Genomic DNA, 20,024 nt, shown 5'->3' with positions numbered 1-20,024 from the left:
GCACGGCGTGCATTGTTGCCCCTGAGCGCTTCGACAGCGCAGACATACACACATACTGTGTATTAAAAGAGTTATTTCCCTTAAAAGAGTGAATTTCTCTAAAAGAGCAAAACACAGCGGCGTTGAACGTCCTTTTCAGGACGTGTCTTTTTCAAGATGCCCTTCCGCCCCTGTGTTGTTCCTGGATGCGGTAGAGTGCTCTCCGCTTCAGACGGCCACAGGCGCTGTCTCGTGTGTTTGGGCCGCGATCACACCGAGGCGGCGTTTGAGGATGGCTCATGTTCTCACTGCGAGAACATGACCATGACCACGTTGCGGTCGCGGCTTGCTTTCAACAGAGAGCAAGCCACCCCAGCTGCACCCCGCATTGCTCCTTCTTCCCACAGGATTGAGGACGATGCGGTTGGCGCTGGGGGCGATTTGGGGGCGGCAGCGGGTGCAGTTTCGCCGGGTAGCCCCCCGCGAACCTCCCGTTCCCTGACACGCGCGCTGGTCCCCGTCTACGCTAGCGGCGATAGCGGCTCGCCTCACGGCCCGGCTGTCTATCCTCCCGAGCCCGAAGCAGATGAGCTCGCCGCTGCATCGGAGAGTGTGATGTCTGATGCCGAGGACTCCCCTGGACTGCCGCCTTCGGGCCAGCAGGCCCAGGCTGAGGCCGACGCTCAGATGTCTGACATGCTTTCCCGGGCCGCCGTGAGCGTGGGGTTGGATTGGAACCCTCCATCCTCCCCACAGCCTTCACGGTTGGATGACTGGTTCCTGGGGGCAGCGCGCCGTTCGCGGCCACGCGTCCCCCCGGTCCCGTTTTTCCCGGAGGTGCATGACGAGCTAACGTCTACGTGGAGAGCCCCGCTCTCCGCTCATCTAGGTGCCACCCGCTCCACTCTCACCACCCTCGACGGCGGAGAGCGCCACGGATACGGGGCGATTCCCCAGGTTGATAGGGCAGTTGCATACCATCTATGCCCCGGTAGCCCTACCTCCTGGCGTGGCCGCCCCGTACTCCCATCCAAGCCCTGTAGGACAACATCCTCGGTCAACGCGAAGGCCTACAGTGCGGCTGGACGCGCTGCCTCCGCCCTGCATGCGATGGCCCTCCTGCAAGTCCACCAGGCCAAAGCACTCAGAAACATGCACGGGGTGGACCTGATCCTGATGTGCTGCAGGAACTGTGCTCAGCGACCGACCTCGCCCTGAGAGCGACGAAGGCCACAGCGCAGGCACTCGGACAGGCCCCCTGTCTCACGAACCCCCTCTAGGACCCGGAAGGCTCCCAAGCGTTCCTGAGACAGCCGAGCCAGAGCCCAAGACGTTAGTTCCGGAGGTGGTAAGACCGCTCCGTCCCCCGGTGGAGGGCCGGGAGGAGAATCCTTTGTTTTTTCATTTGCCACACCCCCTGACGGGGGCTGTGGTACCCACATTCTCAATAAAAGAGCTATTTCCTTTGCCTCTGGGTCACCTGGCCCGCAAATGCCGTTCTCACGGCAATCTGTTTTCAGATTACGACAGTCCCGGTACACCGGACGCGTAAGTCCAGACGCCAGCAGACCTCCTCCTCAGTCACGAACCCGCCCCCTGCCGTGTGCGCAGAGCAAGGTAAGTGCTTTGAGTCTATTCTCAGCACCCCAGCCTCAGGCCGCAACGAAGCCGCCCGACGCTGCATTACCTGTTCTGCCCCGCTGCGAGGCCCCGCCGGGTACGTCCAAAATACTCGTCCCTTTGGTGCCCCTAGCGCAGAGCTGGGAAGCGTGGTTTTCGCTTCCCAACGCATCACGCTGCCTGCACCGGACCATTCGACTTGGTTACGCAATTCAGTTTGCCCGGCTCCCGCCCCCCTTCAGGGACGTCCACTTTTCCGCAGTACACGGCGAGCATGCCAGATCCCTGCGCACGGAAATCGCGACCCTCTTAGCCAAGGGTGCGGTAGAGCCCGTCCCTCCAACCGAAATGAGGGAGGGTTTCTACAGCCCTTACTTCATTGTACCCAAGAAAGGCGGTGGCTTACGACCAATCCTGGACCTGCGAGTTTTCAATCGGGCCTTGTTAAAACTCCCGTTCAAAATGCTCACGCAGAGAAATATTCTGGCTGGCGTTCAGCATCTAGATTGGTTCGCAGCGGTAGACCTGAAGGACGCGTACTTCCACGTCTCAATTCTGCCACGACACCGACCCTTCTTACGGTTCGCGTTCGACGACCAGGCGTTTCAGTACAAAGTCCTCCCCTTCGGCCTGTCTCTGTCCCCTCGCGTCTTCACGAAGGTCGCAGAGGCGGCTCTTGCCCCGCTACGAGTAGCCGGCATCGCATTCTCAACTACCTCTACGACTGGCTTATCCTAGCACACTCTCGAGAGTTACTATGCACACACAGAGACCAGGTGCTCCGGCACCTCAGCCGCTTGGGGCTTCAGGTCAACTGGGAAAAGAGCAAGCTCACTCCGGTTCAGAGCATCTCTTTTCTCGGGTTGGAGTTAGACTCAGTCTCAATGACAGCACGTCTCCGCGAGCGGCGTGCTCAGTCGGTGCTGGATTGCCTCGCTTCCTTCAAGCCAGGCACAGTGGTCCCTCTAAAACTTTTCCAGAGGCTCCTGGGGCATATGGCGTCCTCCGCGGCGGTCGCGCCGCTGGGGTTGATGCATATGAGACCACTCCAGCACTGGCTCCAGACTCGAGTCCCGAGACAAGCATGGCACCACAGCACGCATCGGGTAAGGATCACCCCCGCCTGCCTCAAAACACTCCGACCCTGGACAGACCTCTGCTTTTTACGGGCAGGTGTGCCCCTGCAGCAGGTGTCCCGACGCGTTCTGGTCATAACCGACGCCTCCCGGTCCAGGTGGGGTGCCGTCTGCAGCGGGCACGCAGCAGCGGGCCGTTGGAAAGGGGCCCCGCTGCGTTGGCACTTCAACTGCCTGGAGTTGCTGACCGTCCTTCTCGCCCTCAGGAAGTTCCTCCCATTAGTTCGAGACAAACATGTCCTCATGAGATCGGACAGCACCACAGTGGTGGCGTACATAAATCGCCAAGGCGGCGTACGCTCCCGCCACATGTCACAACTCGCCCGCCGTCTCCTCCTATGGAGCCAACAGCGACTCAGGTTGCTGCGTGCCACTCACATCCCCCGGCAAGCTCAACGTCGTAGCGGACGCGCTATCACGACAACGCCTGCCCGGCGGGAAGTGGAGGCTTCACCCCCCAGTCGGTCCAGCTGATTTGGGAACGGTTTGGCAAGGCCCAGGTAGACCTGTTTGCCTCCCAGGAAATCTCCCACTGCCCGCTCTGGTACGCCCTAACAGAGGCCCCCTTGGGACAGGCGGCTGGCACACAGCTGGCCCTCGGGGCTGCGCAAGTACGCATTTCCCCAGTGAGCCTTCTTGCACCGGTGCTGTGCAAGGTCAGGGAGGACGAGGAGCGAGTCACGTTAGTGGCCCCCTACTGGCCCACTCGGACTTGGTTCTCGGAACTCAGACTTCTCGCGACAGCTCCTCCCTGGCGAATTCCCCTGAGAAAGGACCTCCTCTCTCAGGGGCCGGGGCACACTCTGGCACCCGCGCCCAGACCTCTGGAACCTCCACGTCTGGTCCCTGGGCGGGATCGCGGAAGAGCTAGCCGGCTTTCCGGCGACCGTTGTGAATACAATTAACCAAGCCAGAGCCCCCTCTACCAGGCACCTTTACGCCCTAAAGTGGCGCTTGTTCGCAGATTGGTGTTCTTCTCGAACTGAAGACCCGCAGATATGCGCGATTAGGTCAGTGCTCCTGTTCCTACAGGAGAGGCTGGACAGGAGGCTGTCCCCGTCCACCCTCAAGGTGTATGTTACCGCCATTCCCGCCCACCACGATCCTGTAGACGGCAAGTCTTTGGGTAAGCACGACCTGATCCTCAGGTTCCTGAGAGGCGCCCGGAGGTTGAATCCCTCCCGGCCAGGCCTAGTTCCCTCCTGGGATATCTCGGTAGCCTTGGCAGGACTCCAGAGACCCCCCTTCGAGCCGCTTGAATCAATTGGACTCAGGGCCCTCTCCCTTAAGATGGCCCTGCTGATCGCGCTCGCCTCTATCAAGAGGGTCGGGGACCTGCAAGCGTTCTCTGTCAGCGACACTTGCCTGGAGTTCGGTCTGGCAGATAGGTCTGTGATCCTAAGACCGCGACCGGGCCATGTGCCCAAGGTTCCTACCACACCATTCCGAGATCAGGTAGTGAACCTGCAAGCGCTGCCCCGGGAGGAGGCAGACCCAGCCCTTTCGTTGCTATGTCCAGTGCGCGCCCTGCGTATTTACCTGGACCGCACACAGAGCACCAGACGCTCTGAGCAGCTCTTTGTCTGCTTTGGGGGACGGCAGAAAGGGAATGCCGTCTCCAAACAGAGGCTCGCCCACTGGGTTGTCGACGCCATCACACTGGCTTATCACACCCAGGCCGTGCCCCTACCCTTGCGGGTCCAAGCTCACTCAACAAGGGGTGTTGCGTCCTCGTGGGCACTGGCCAAGGGCACCTCCCTAGCAGACATCTGTAGAGCCGCGGGTTGGGCAACACCCAACACCTTCGCGAGGTTTTACAACCTCCACGTTGAGTCGGTTGCGTCTCGTGTTTTGTCAGGTCGAGCCCGTAGAACTTCGGTAACACGTAGACCGACCGGCCGGGTGGATCGCTTGCGCCAGCGCCCTTTCCTGGCGTCAAGGTTAAGTAGTGCTCCTTTTTTCCCAGGGTGCCCCACTCGAGTCGGGACCCTGGTCGATTCCTCCACAGCCCTCCGGGTCCGCGGTTCAGCGGAGGAACTTCGCCGACCCAAGCCACTGCGGGTACCCTGATGGCTACCCTGTACTGGTATAGGTGCTCCACAGGTAAGGCCTCCTGCTCGGACTCCCCTGTGTGTATTTCCACGGTTCTGTCCCTTACGAGTGGACCCCATGTCTCCCTTAGGCAGTTACAGCTGCCCGGTCGCCGTGCTGTAGCAACTCCCCTTTCGAGGCTGGATCTACCACCGCACCATACTTTCCACACGAGCCCTAAGGCGGCCGTGTGGCGTGTCTACCACTTTTCCTCCCCAAGAAAAAGGGCAGGTGTGGTCTCCGCGGGGTCTGGGTAAGACCCCTTCCCTATATGCCTGTAAGGGCCCGGCCGTGATTGAGAAACATAGAGAGAAAAGAGGCCCAGCCAGGCTGGCCCGTTCCCATGTTGGCAAACATCGCCTTGTTCCCCTCTCAGGGTAACTAGAAGGATCCCGATGTTACGTATGGGGCATTGGGGAAGAGTGCGTGCAGCCGGGTACAGGCGATGCGTGGCACTGGATGAATCCCTGCCCGCCGCTGTATCGGCAGTTCACGCATACGGTTCAGCACATGGCAAGATTGGAATGGGTCCCCTAGTGTCGCTTCTCCGACACAACGTGGAGAAGCGACAGAAGGGAACGTTTGGTTACGTATGTAACCTCCGTTCCCGAGGGAGGAACGACACGTTGTGTCTTTCCTCCGCCATGTCGCTGAACCGAGCCACTGTTGTGGCGGACCATTTCGGCTCCTCAGAAAAATCCTGAATGAACTCCCGTATTTGCGCCGCTTAAATACCCGTATGTCCGGGGGCGGGACATGCAAATACTGGCTGCCAACTCTCATTGGCCTTTTTTTATAGATCAGAGGTGGATATCAGCACTCAAGAGAGACCCCTAGTGTCGCTTCTCCAACACAACGTGTCGTTCCCTCCCTCGGGGAACGGAGGTTACATACGTAACCAAACGTTTTATTCAGTTTTATGGCAGAAGGTGTCATTTGAGTGGGAGTAGCTTTAAAGTTGATATTTCCAATGTATCCCTGCTTTATATGCAGATTCAACTATAAGTACACTTTTTGTAGCTTGATTATACGTTAAAGTGTTACACTGCGGCACTATAAAATTATCCCTTTTTTGTGTGAATAGCCTGTCAGGCACGACACAGCAACATTGGCTTGACCTATAGTGTGAGTTTGGGGCGAGACTGTTTGTACAACCCATTGTAGGCAGGGGTTTTCGATTATTTTTGCAACTCCCTTTGTCAAAGAAATGACAGCTTTAAATGTTTTGTTTAAACTTTCTCGGTAGGTCTGTGTAGAAAAACTGTTGCCTTTGAGTTCTTTCCACAACGCCTTTCACCAGCCAACCTACAATAAACAACCAATGTACAAGAAAGCCATCTTTGAAGTGCTACAGGTGGGATTTTTTGTTGCCATGAGATATAGGTTTAAACAGTGCTTATGTTTTTGACTTGTGGTATTATGTATATGATTATTAACTAAATTAAAATGTTGATGCTGTACTATGCAGGTAGCCAGCACTAGAGCAGGCAAAACCTTTATCACGTGCCCTGAGAGTGATGATACTGACACCTCCAAGTCAGTAGACATGCAAAACAAGCAAATGATTGAATGGGCCATAACCGGATTTCAACCAACAGGACCTAAAGGTCTAGAGCCACCTGCAGGTAAGACTGCTGAAGTCTCATATTGGGATAACATTAACCATACTGTATATGCCTGCCTGCTTTGCAAAGGAAAATGTCAGTCTTAAGTGTCTTCAAGCAGTCACACTTCTAGCAAGTTAAGCTTGACTTGCCTCTAGGGAAAGGTTTCCCATACAAAGGTTTCCACGTTTTATGTTTTCCTTCCTGTTTTGAGTCAATGTAAGATTGTTTATCACTAGATTTGTGCAATCTGATGAAATTTATGGTGTTTTATGTCACAGTTCTTTAGTTTAAAGATTGAAGAATCTTTGCTTTCAACGTCAGTCTTCCAGGAGTTAAGCTGGCTAGAAAGTAAGGGATACCAGGGATTGTTTTATGGTTTTTACTCATTTATTCAGAAAATGTTTAGCCTAAACCTTTGAAATTGTACCACAGATGTCTGAAAAATAATATTTTATGTTTACAAAGTAACCTTAGTCAATAAACAACACCAGGGGCGTAGGAACGATCTGAAAACTGTGGGGGACTAACACCCTGCCTACACCGGACATGAGCAGCATATCATGTCAAAAGCAATAGAACCCATTACAATCAATGATGTTTTCTACACTGGAAGCATCCATTGTGGTGTGTCACATGTTTGTTTTTAAGAATGTGAGTGTGATATCATTATGATATAACTTTAATCATTAGAACTAAAATATAGAAACCATATAGAAATGAAAATGTTCATATTAAACAAAATAATTGAATGACTGTTTGAACATTTCAAACATTGGTCCAGTCAGCCAGAACCAAAGAATCAAAGCAACAAAAAATGAATTAATATCCGTTTAAAAATTGATCTTATCTGAACAATTTCAGAAGCTTGTTCACCTCTCTCTCTCTCTCTATACTGCTGGTGACTTGAAATAAATCCTGAATATCTGTCCTCTTCAGCTTTCTGGCTGGTGGTTGTACATGAAACATTATTGGTCATTCAGTGTTTCAATGAAAAAGACTATCAATAAAGAGGTCAGAGATTTAAAACTGGCTGAAAGTTACCAAATTGTTTAATCATTTCATCTGTTTAACAACATTTACTTACAATAGTCAAAGATGACTTTTCTGTTTGCTCACGTCTTATCTAGTGTAGATTGCAGCTCAGTGTCTGTCGCTGCTGTTGGGCTCATTAATATTCATCACGTTGTCTTCGTTCACTCGAACTGATTTGCTGAATCAAAACGTGGACTGTGAGTGCTAGCCAATGGGATTGCTGCTTTTGAGTTAGTTCTGCTCTCTGCCGAAGCAACCGGCTTTCAGAGGCTTCTGCTGGGTCTTAAAGGCTTCGGTTTAGGTGAACGGTTGCACTTTTAGAATTTAGTTATTTCTAAATGTGAGCGGGACATGTACCCCTCAGTGTTAATAATTCCTTCTCCCCTGCACAACACATACTCAAACAGTAGTTACAAATGTAATAATAAAAAATGGGCTGTAATAGTGAGATCAGACTATATAAACACAAAGCAAATAAGACAAGTTGATACTGATATGTACTTTTTACCTATCTAACATGTTACAAATTTTAACAAACTTTAAAACCTAAAGTATATCCGAAATGCACTCTCTAAGTAGATAAGTGGAACATGAGTAGTTTAAAATCTTAACCTCAACCGCGGTTTTCAAACGTAATGATGCCAAGGACCCCCAGACATCATGATCCCATTGCAAGGAGCCCCAGCTATTTATTTTAATGTATAGTAACACATTTATACTGGGTGACATAAATAGTAAATGTGACATTATATAGACAACATGTTGTTTGCATAATTGAATAATTGGCTTTTATATTGTTATCGCACTAAAGACAAAAGAAACTATTAAATATTATCTAGAAAGCATTTATTGTGTATTAAGCTGACAGCTTATCTTTTACTACACAATATTAGTACAATACTAGATATATAAACCTGAAGCAAGACATTTTCAGTTCAATTATATTTTGTACGGTGCTTTATACTGCACAGGTACAATCTATTCTTGAAATTATGGACATTGCAAGGAAGCTGAGATAAACACTTAGAAATAAATTTTTTATATATATTTTCATTTGATTTATTACTGTTAAAAATATGTCTGTCAGTTCAATAAAATAATCACGATTAACCCTGGTCATTTTTGACCAGTCTTTCAAAAGTATGAAACAGTAATAATATTAAATGTCAAATAAATGTCTGGGTCAATCGTAAATTAAACTTTACTTATTTTTAAATGAAAAAAGGATTGAATTGTGTTTGTACAAACTCGAAATGGCCATGGTGAGTGCGTTGTGCAGTAAGTTATTACTAATGTTAGATTTATTGTGCCTTCCAATTTTTCCTGCTCTCCTGCTGGTCTAACAAATGACATTCCTAACCTACAAACATGTACTGTACATTGACACTTCAAATAATCAATTAGCGAATCAAGTGCACAAGTGTAAAACATACAATTGTGCCTTATTTCAGAGGAGCGTAACTCATACAAGGAAGTGTACCCAGAGATGTGGGTGGAGCCAGAGGCGGCGACCTACATGCCCCCACCAGCCAAAAAGCCTCGCAAGAGCACAGCGACAGAGAAACCCAAGGTCAAAGACATCATCGATGAGAGGACTCGAGGTGAGTGGATACTCTCACTGAAACAGGGGCAGTGAGTTCACACCACACACACCCACATGAGCTAAATATGGATTATCAGACTGATCTACTGAGCCGGCAGTGTAAACACAGGAAGGTGTGTCAGGAACTATGACAGGGGTCTCAATAATCCTACAAGGTTAAGGAGACACATCCTGGATTCAGTTATTGCTCAAAAGCTTTTGTAAATGGCCCTTTAAAGGAAATCTTTCTTCACTAAGTTTGAAATAACAATGGACCATAAAACAAAGTAGTCTCTCTTTAAAACCCCATTAAATGGTTTGACATACAGAGTTTTTTGTCGTGTGTGTTGTTGTTTTTTAAATAGCCAACAGGTTTTAGTTTACAACCTTGAACTTTGGCTAGTTGCAGGTGGTTTTAGGGGAAGGGACATTCTCATTATAGAACGCATACTGTATGATTGGACATAAATCTATATAGTGCAGTGAGTCATCAATATTTTGCTCCGTTTTCCTAGAAGTGTAAGACTGTCAATAAGTATGTTTTGACCCAAAGATTTATTGTGCAAAACGTTTTAGCATATCAAAATAAAGCTGATTGAAATGCAAATATTCGATAAAATTTGACGTGTCGACATATACATATATTGTCCCGTTTAAGTTTAGCACATAAATCCTATGTTGACACGTCAGTTGTCGTGAAAAGCTAGTTTGGAAAAATGGCAATGCAAAAATGTAGTGTCACATGACAAAATTTACATTACATTTGTCCTTACAACAAACAGCATAATGGAGAGAAACTATTTTTCTCAAGACTCAAGTTTTCCTCAATTTCTTTAAGAGACACATTACCTTAATTCTTGATGGAAGTTTTTCCAGACTTTTTATGGGCTGCACATTCCTGAGCCGGTAAAAAATTATGGCATCTTTTACCAAAACCGGCAGTAAAAAAATATCCCCATTTTATATTAATCCCGCTTGAGTGATTGGCATGCAGGTTTAAAAAAAAAAAAATGGAATCTGCACTGTCCAGCCTGTAAGCTTATTTTATAGTTGTTTAAGTTCTCAGAGTGTCTGAAGTGGAATGTTGGCCAATGAGAAGATGCACTTTGTCTTTATTGTATTGCAATAAGAGACACGAGATTTCATAACAGAAAAACAAAATGAGAAATCAAATTTAGTGCCAAGGGGATTAAACAAAAGTGCCAAAATAATTATTATACAGATTGAAATATACAAGAGAAAAGGGATATGAAGGAAGAAACAAAAGGAATGTTCTGGGTTCAGTACCAGTTAAGCTGGTTTCGACAGCAGAGTCACATGACGCCACGTGAGGAGCAGACGTGTGATCAGCGAGCTCTGCGCACTTTGCTAGGTTTAATACTATTTGTGCCATAAACTAGTGAGATTCGATACACCCTGATTCTTAACTGTTCTAGTAAGACAATATGTAAAAAAATTAAAAATCCTCGAGCTCTGGAGATATTAAAAGACATTTACGTGGTCAAGCTGATTCCCCTCAGTGGTAGGCCAAAAGCCCCGGATTCAATTTGGACGGTGAACTGAAAGAAATCCGATATGAATTAATGAATGTGTCTGTAATGCTGGTGAAGGTCATTGCAGACTTGGAGGATCTGGCTGTAATACGTTGATCGATCACTTCCATGGAGACAAAATTCTCATGTTGGTTACAAGATTGTCAGACATCGAGAAACGGATCGATTATCTGGAGTCATCGGAGAGGGAATTATTTGCTAATCCGCAAGCGACCAAGACAGATTTACAGTGGGTTTGGGAAATATTGGAGGATTTGGAGGGTTGTAATCAGCGAAACAACATCCAAATTGTTGAAATTCCTGAGCATGAGGAAGGCCAAGATATGGTGAAATTCTTAGATGAGCTCTATCCATGTCTGCTTGACATAACAGGCCATAAGATGGAAAGTGAGCGAGCTCACAGAGCCCAGAATGCAGATCCGTGGAGGGAGACAGGTTCCGATCAGTTCTGGCCAAATTTATGAGATCATCCGATAAATATATTGTGTTATACAAGGCGAGGAGTAAAGGAAGGGTTTCTTGGAAGAACCACAACATTTTCTTGTTCCCAGACTTTGCGAATTTGATAAGAGAGAAACATGATCGATTCAAGCAATGCAACAATCTCTTACATCAACTTAAGGTTGCTTTTACACTGATGGTTTACGGCCAAACTGAGAATAGATACTAAGGATGGCCATAGGGAATTTACATGCCCACAGCAAGCATTGTCTTTCATAAAGACATTGGAGTGAGTAAGCCATTTGGTGATTTTCATGTCGCCGTCTAGTGGACCTGTCTCACTGAACATTCGCTTGACTGTCCGAGGATACTGGGCTCCTTTTCCGTTTTGGAAAAACTCCAAACTCCAGCCTAGCAGCTGGAGTGTATGCTACACTATATTTCACATGCTTTGCAGTTATGTAAGCTTACCTGTCCAATAAGAAGTATTCCAATTCAGGGTCGGTTTTGATCCCCAAAATCAAACAAAGGTCCCTCTAGGAATCAAATGCCCTGCTGATGTTCACTCTAGTTTTCGCTCGACCACGATCACGTTCCTCTTAGCTAGACGGGATGCAGTATATGTTTTTTTGGCTAACACAGAGTTTGTGTAGGAGTCGGTGTTGTGCTGGGAGCCAGACGTTTGCTGGATTCCAGCTCTAAGATAACGTTACCTAGTGTTGTAGTTTGTTGATGCTGTTGATTAGCGGAAGAGAAGCTATAACTGAGGCAAGGCTCTCGGGAGCGTGCATAAACATCAAATCCTTTGGATTTTACCGGCAAAAGGCATGAAAATCAGTCTACAGGCTTTAATAGGCAACCTAGGAAGCCCGGGAAGGGCAAATGTTTTAAGTTGCATTATAAGCCATTCACACATTGGCAAAAAAAGGAAAATATTACATGAAAACTGTTACTTATCGCACCTTTAAGTGGATGAATCGACATGTTTTTTTTTTGTGTGTGTTTATTCCGCTTATTAGCTAGAGTTTGTTTTATAGATTATCTTTTGTTGTGTAATTCTGTTTCACAATTTTTTTATAGAAGCACCTGACTTAAGCAATCTGATGGCAAAGTTGTCACGGGGGCTCTCGTAGGCATAAATGGACAGTTTGAGTTTAGAGGGATCGATGCCGGTTGGGGCTGTCGTGCGTGGTGTTTATGCTCATGCTTTTTTTTGTTTTTTCTGGGGAAGTTTGAGGTTTGATTGTTGCACTAATGTTGGAATGTGGTCTTTATAATTGTATTATTATTTACAATACATTTTTTCTTATATGTCAAATTGGCAAATGTTAATATGAGTGTATTGTCTCTCTCTACGTGGAATGTGAATGGGTTGGGGCACCCCATAAAAAGAAGGAAGGTTATTTCTTTTCTTAAACGTAAGAAATATGATATAGTGTTTCTTCAAGAAACGCATCTTTCCCTGCAGTAAGCTGAAACTTTTGGGAAGATATGGGGTGGGCATGTTTTCTTTAGTGCTGGCTCAATTAAGAGGAGGGGAGTCATTACACTGATAAGTAAACATCTACAATTCAAATGTCTCAAACAGATTAAAGATAAATTAGGAAGAGTCATTATTGTTTTAGCAGAAATTCAGGGGCAAAGGTTGATTTTGGCTATTATTTACGCACTTAACGCTGATGATCAGGGCTTTTTTATAGATCTTGAAGGGATGTTGCAAACCGCTGGTACCTCTCATGATATAATATTGGGAGGAGACTTTAATCTATTGATGGACTCAGTCCTTGATCATAGTGAAACAAAAGTGTGCAAGCCCCCTAGAGCAACACTGACGTTTCACAAGATGTGTAAAAATCTTGGTCTTATAGATATTTGGAGAGTTTTGAACCCATCTGGTAGGGACTATAAAAAAATGTATCAGTCCATAAGATTTATTCTTGAATATATCGTTTTTTTTTATATCTAAGTCCCTCATTTCATCTGTTGTTGATTGCTCAGTTGGAAACATCTTATTTTCAGATAATGTCCTGGTGAATTTAGAGGTGTTGCAGATATGGAGAAAAAGAAATCATATAGTTGGCACTTTAATGTATCCCTTTTGCAAAATCCTGAATTCCAACAAATGTTAAAGGCTGAAATCAATGCTTATATTGAGACAAACTGGTCCTCAGTATTCTCTTTGGGTGTGGCTTGGGAGGCACTTAAGGCAGTTCTTAGGGGCCAGATCATACAGTATGCCTCATTCATCAAAAAATCCACGTGAACTCGTGGAGATGGAAGGGAATATTAAAAGTGCCGAGGCAGAGCTGAAGTGCCGAATGTCGTCTGATGGCCTCAGCGAATTGACCCAATTGAAATACAGCTATAACACTATTTTGTCACGGAAGGTGGAGTTTTGGTTATTCAGGGCAAGACAATCATACCCTGAGTTGGGGGACAAAGCAGGGAAGCTTTTGGCTTGATATATATAAAGCAGAGAGAGTCTTTTTCTACCATTCCCTCAGTGAAATCTGCTGGTGGTGAAATATTTATCTCGGCCATTGATGTTAATAATGCTTTTAAAGAATTCTATCTTGATCTTTAATATTTCCACATCTTCGTCTAAAGTTATGACTTCCCTTATACATATAGATCAGGTAGGGTTCATTTGGGTCAGTAGCTCTTCTGATAACATTAAGGCATTTCATTAATATCATGGTCAGTGGTGAATGATCAGACTCCGGTTGCTGCATTTTGCTTGATGCCAAAAAGGCGTTTGATATGGTAGAATGGGATAATCTTTTTAAGATTTTGGAAATGTATGGTTTCGGGAATACTTTTATTGGATGGATTAAGTTACTTTATTGACACCCGGTAGCTGCGGAGCAAATAAATGGATTAATTTCAGATTATTTTACTCTGGATAGGGGCACCCGGCAGGGTTGCCCTCTTTCCACATTATTGTTCTTTCTTGCCCTGGAACCATTAGCAGCCGCGATAAGAAAGGAGGATAATTTTCCAGAGGTGGTGGAAGGAGGTATGGCTCATAAGCTTTTGCTTTACGCAGATTATATTTTATTATTTGTCTCTGGCCCTACTAAAAAAATCAAGATTACAGTGAGGCACATACAAAAAGTGAATGTGGCCAATTTTCACATATCCTTTATGTCTTGTGGCTATACTTTTGAAACAGTGAGTTTTACAGTCAGAAATGTACACCCATTCACTTCCATTGTAAGTGCCTCACTGTAACCTTGATTTTTGCTTCTATTTTTAAAGAAAAGGAGGAACAAGTCAAAATAAATGTTTTGTGGTAATCAACATTATGCTGTCAATTGAACTTAACTTGTATTGAACCCATCTTTTAAATGAAGAAAAATAAATCATATCAAGCCTACAAATACAGATTAAGTCATAAATGGCAGAGCTATATGGGGTCATATTATACCAGAAGTTATATAAAGATAAAGAAATTAGTTCACACATTCCAAATTTTTTGTCTTTTTTTTTCTTTTTTTTTTTAGAAGAGGTGGACAGTTTTAACGTAAATTCCAACATAGTGTAATGTAGGATTACAGTCTCACTAATGCCACTATTTCTGTTGTATTTTGCCAAGTATTCCATTCAATACTTTCTAATAATCCCAGATACAGACGAGCTCCATTTCAATGCCATATTCTGATATTTCCATCTATTGCAGTTGTCAAATTAAACAGCAAGCTGTCCAATTTCAGTAAATTGTCTCAATATTCGATACTTTTTACACATATGTGGTGGCATTTGGAACGTGAAAGGTACACAATTTGCGATTGTGAAAAGAATGATGTCATGACGCACACCATTTTATTGTTAAAAGGCCATTTGACACATTTTCATTTTGTCTATAACAGAACAGCACAAAAAGTGGATGGTAACTTGGTTCATTTTACATTTGTATATCTGCTGAAAGTTCTTTTTATCAACTTAAAGGAGTATACTAGCATATAGATTGTTTCAGAGCAAACAGACTTGGACTAAAAGCCACAAAACTGCAATTGTAATTTTTTAATTAATCATTAAAATTAATTCATTGCTCAGTGCTATAATTATTATAATTATTATCTTTTGTGTGTATATGTTTTCTGTGAGTGCCCATTTGTGTTTATTATGATATTAAATGCCTAATGATTCAAAAGTAGTTCCCATGTTTTATAGCTGTAAAAAGTAACAGTAGTAATAAGGAGACAAGCTGTAAAATCAGCAGGGAGCTTTATTAATTAATCAAATAGAGAAAAACTAGAGCAGCAGACTTTTAATTATCTCCCTTGTGGATTACATGTATAGCCATGTTTCACTCCATTTGGAAAAGTGCACTAGTGTAGTTGTAGTGCAAATTTTATGTTTAGCATTTTATAACAAGTTTTCAGTACGTAAATCTCAATATTTATGTATTTACTTTAAAAAAAAAATTGTTTGTCAATTAAAGGAACAACCAAACAGCCATTGTCGCCAATTAGTTTCAAGATGTTTAATGAAAATACAGTACAAATACAGAGTAAAATACAGTCAGAATCTATATAAAAACAAGTGTCAAGTCATGTTCTTTAAATTGTTTTAAACTAAATGAACATAAGGACGAATCTCAGTTACCTCCTCGTCTGAGACCGTCAATCTGCGCATCTTAACACGTGGCTGGTTGAGCGCGTTACCGCAAATACCTAGCGTGTGTTGAGGCTCACACTATTATCTGTGGCATCCACACACCCCACCAAGAGCGAGAATCGCATTATAATGACCACGAGGAGGTTAACCCAACGTGGCTCTATCCACCCTAGCAATTTCAGAATCCAGGGCATGCTGAGTGACTCCGGCTAGCAGGCCCTGGATTCGAACTCATGACTCCAGGTGTGATAGTCAGCGTCTTTACTCTCTGAGTTACCCAGGCCCCTGGAAAAATAATATTTTAGCGTTTTATTTAAATGCACCAATATAACAATACATAGTGATAAGCAGAAATATTTACCTTATTTACATACATTTTTACTAGAGCTGTCGATTTATCGCGTTAATTCGTTAATTAATTTGATAAAAAAATTTAATCGATTGACAGTCCTAATTTTACAAAACTTTTTAATATACTGGATAAAAAGTGCCGGACAGCAACCTATGCAATCGAATAGTAGAATCAGAGTTTTCAATTGATACATTGAATCAAATTTACCAACTTGAATGGTATTTTTACTATGAAAGTTTAAGTCAGAGGTGCTAGGGATCTTTGGAAACGTAATGGCCAAATAAAAAAAGTGGATTAAATGAATTGTGACAATCACAATGTTGCGTCATTTTATATTGCCAGGAAAGTAATCGCAAATATATCCTCAATATTTTATATAATGCCCAGCCCATTTTACAACATTATTTCTGAAAGTAATGTTCATGTCAAGTGAACACAGTTGTGTTTTCAATTAAAAAAAAAATTGTTACAAAGTTATGTCATGGTAAGCCAGTGAAGTCCCATAATTCATTTGAAAGAAATCAGTGTTCAAAATTGGCCAAATGTCTTTAAATGCTGGGAGGTTTTCCAAGTTTTAAACAAGTATTTATTTTATTTTCTGTTGTTTTTCAGAGCGACTTGTGTATGAAGTTCGTCAAAAATGTAGAAACATTGAAGGTATGTATGTTTTTGTTGTGTTGCATCATAGCTCTCTGTCTGTTGTGGAGCCTCTAGTAATCTCTGTCTCTCTCTTTGAACACTTTTAGACATCTGCATCTCCTGTGGCAGCCTTAATGTTTCCCTGGAGCATCCACTCTTCACCGGAGGAATGTGCCAAAGCTGTAAGGTAAAAGCCAGGAAATTCCTGCTTCCTACTTCCTTTAGGACTGCTTTGTTAACCTACGTGTAAACTTTTTATCATTTCCATATATTATATATTATTTATGGTCTTGACAGATACTTTTGTTTTTGCCAAGAGCGACTTTTGAAAATAAATGTGTATATATAGGTAGCTAAGCAAATAAACTAAGAACCTAAAGCTGAACTTCATACCAAGATACTAGACAGAGATACTCAAACAGTACTAAGACAAGTGAGTCAATGATTAAAGTATTTAAATGTCAAACCCTGTTGTTCAAACAAGAGAGAATAACAAATTAAACACAATCATAATTCTTTTCAAATTCTTAATTTTATGTTTTATTTTAAATATCATGATGTTTTTATTCATACATATCAATAGGTTTTCTTAGGGTTACACCACATGACCTAAACAAAAATTGCCTTTTCATAAAGATGTCAACATTTTTAAAATGTCATTTATTTTAAAAAATTTCACAGTCATGAGCATCTAAAGGGGCAGTCTCAGATTTATGGTTTTGTTTTCACGTGACAACCGAATTGCTACTTGTATGTTAGTTACACCACCTGACTTTGGTTTGATGGACAAAATTATTTCAAATATTATTAATATTTTAAAGCAAAAATTTCACTGCTGATTTTTTTAAAGAAATATTAATAACAGGTTATTCCAAACTGCCTGTGCTGTTAAACATTTCAGCTTTTAATTACGTTATTATTATTATTATTATTTCCATGACAGTGACTTAGACATTTGTTTACATTAAAGGAGACCTATTATGCCCCTTTTTTTTTTTTTTTTTTAGAAGAGGTGGACAGTTTTAATGTAAATTCCAACATAGTGTAATGTAGGATTACAGTCTCACTAATGCCACTATTTCTGTTGTATTTTGCCAAGTATTCCATTCAATACTTTCTAATAATCCCAGATACAGACGAGCTCCATTTCAATGCCATATTCTGATATTTCCATCTATTGCAGTTGTCAAATTAAACAGCAAGCTGTCCAATTTCAGTAAATTGTCTCAGTATTCGATACTTTTTGCACATATGTGGTGGCATTTGGAACGTGAAAGGTACAGGGTTTGACATTTAAATACTTTTATTATGCCCCTTTTTACAAGATGTTATATAAGTCTCAGGTGTCCCCAGAATGTGTCTGTGAAGTTTCAGCGCAAAATACCCCACGGATCATTTATTATACCATGTTATAAATGCCTCTTTTTGGGTGGAATTCAAAACACGCTGTTTTCGTGTGTGTCTCTTTAAATGCAAATGAGCTGCTGTTCCCCGCCCCGACATAGCTCTGGTCTCCGTGAATACAATCAGAGACAATGGAAACTTTAGCTGCATTTGCCGTGGAATCAGCTAACAAGCACATTTGGAAAGGCAATTTGCAAACATTCACATAATATAAAGTGCAATACTTACATCTTCAGGATGAAAATCCTGCTTTTTATTGACACTCATTCACACAGCAGTCCAGTGTAAAATGATTTGCACAAACATACACACATTTTTGTATCTTTTGGGGCACATTTCCTTGTCCACTGCATCTTCAGAGGCTCTGATGTTGGGAGTACATGAAGACTCTTATTCTCACTTTTACAGCCAACAACAGAACACTTATGACGCTTACGAAGCTGAGACGTTATTCTTCTCATTGTATTTGCTCCAGCACAAAAAAAGGCAGACAATGTGTAGATCACTCAGGGGAGGATCTATGATAATAGGGTGGAGTCCGTCACTAGTTGTTGGCGGGGCCTGCTTTAACATGACATCACTTTAGAGCAGAAATGAAAACCGTTCATTTTGACACACTGTTTTTGATTAATAGAAATATAAGAAAGAGGAGTGGGTGGACTTTTAACATTGTACGGTGGTTGTGAACACACACTGCCGACTCACATTTATGTACAAACACCGTGTAAAAGTGAATTTTGCATAATAGGCCCACTTTAAACCCCAGAAAAAATATCAAAGTGACTGTGAACACTTTTACATTTTTGTTAACCATGTGTGCCCACAACTCATTTATAAAAAAGAGTTCATATTTCTGTGTCTACTGTGTTGTAGAACTGCTTCCTAGAATGTGCATATCAATATGATGATGATGGGTACCAGTCCTATTGTACTATCTGCTGTGGGGGGAGAGAAGTGCTCATGTGTGGAAACAATAACTGTTGCAGGTAAGACACCCATTGAAGATTATTGTTGTAGGATTAGTGTTGTTTCTGATAAGTCATAATGCAGCATACATCCTCTTGTGTCATCTGCAGGTGTTTCTGCGTGGAATGTGTGGATCTGTTGGTGGGGCCCGGCGCAGCGCAGGCAGCTATTAAAGAGGACCCGTGGAACTGCTATATGTGTGGACCAAAAGCTCAATACGGCCTGCTGGAGCGCCGGGCAGACTGGCCTTGTAGGCTGCAACACTTCTTTGCCAACAATCACGATCAGGACTTTGTAAGTGACTTTACTCTTTGAAGATGAAAAAGAATAATATTATTGCTTTCTCCTGCAATTCATGTCTTCATTTGTTAAGGATTGTCTTAGCAAGAGGCTAAAACAAGATAATCTGGTCATAATGTTTTCACTGTTCATTAGATGTTAGATATTGCTAGATTTAGAAAAGTTTCAACATCAGACAACAACGCTCTTATTTACCCCAGAGTGCAAAATGCACATTGCTGGCAAAATTGAAAATAATTTCATAGGGTCCAATACATTTTAACATCAGTTTCTTAAAATGTGCTTTATGAGCATACCTTAAAAAAAACACAACCTGTTTGACAATACAAATTCACTTAATGCATCGTATAACTCAACAATAAAACTTTATGCATCCATCTGCAATGTTTATGGAAACAACATTGCGCCAATTTTTTGTCAGCATCTCAAACAGGAGTGACACATTTTAAAAAACCGGTGACAAATGAAAATAACTCTTTGAGACACCTACTTGGACTGGGTACAAATATTGATTATATTTTCTTAATATCGATTCTTAAACAACCAAAATTGATCTTTTATTCACTGAGAGGAAATCATTTGCATTTGCAACCAAATTTCCCTTGATGCAACTAAAATGTCTATGATTAGCTACTGGCTAGTAAATGTTCAGATTTCTCTCACAAGTGATCCTTTGACTGCGTGTTGAGAGTTAAATTTTGA

General features: G+C 43.2%; 1 protein-coding gene across 6 annotated transcripts in view; it reads left to right on the top strand.

The window, feature by feature from the left end:
* The window catches only part of LOC127662383 (DNA (cytosine-5)-methyltransferase 3A-like), a 100,799-nt gene that overhangs the window by 67,117 nt on the left and 13,658 nt on the right, over positions 1 to 20,024 (top strand). For all 6 annotated transcript variants that reach the window (XM_052153522.1, XM_052153521.1, XM_052153520.1 and 3 more), the window contains 7 exons: positions 6,073 to 6,180; positions 6,295 to 6,451; positions 8,917 to 9,066; positions 16,626 to 16,670; positions 16,760 to 16,839; positions 18,930 to 19,042; positions 19,133 to 19,316. In XM_052153522.1, the coding sequence (XP_052009482.1) occupies positions 6,073 to 6,180; positions 6,295 to 6,451; positions 8,917 to 9,066; positions 16,626 to 16,670; positions 16,760 to 16,839; positions 18,930 to 19,042; positions 19,133 to 19,316 (837 nt within the window). The remainder of the gene's footprint in view (positions 1 to 6,072; positions 6,181 to 6,294; positions 6,452 to 8,916; positions 9,067 to 16,625; positions 16,671 to 16,759; positions 16,840 to 18,929; positions 19,043 to 19,132; positions 19,317 to 20,024) is intronic.

This window comes from Xyrauchen texanus, chromosome 22 (assembly GCF_025860055.1).
Source record: "Xyrauchen texanus isolate HMW12.3.18 chromosome 22, RBS_HiC_50CHRs, whole genome shotgun sequence".
Taxonomy (NCBI): Eukaryota; Metazoa; Chordata; class Actinopteri; order Cypriniformes; family Catostomidae; genus Xyrauchen; species Xyrauchen texanus.
This window is presented reverse-complemented; position numbering and strand designations above follow the sequence as displayed.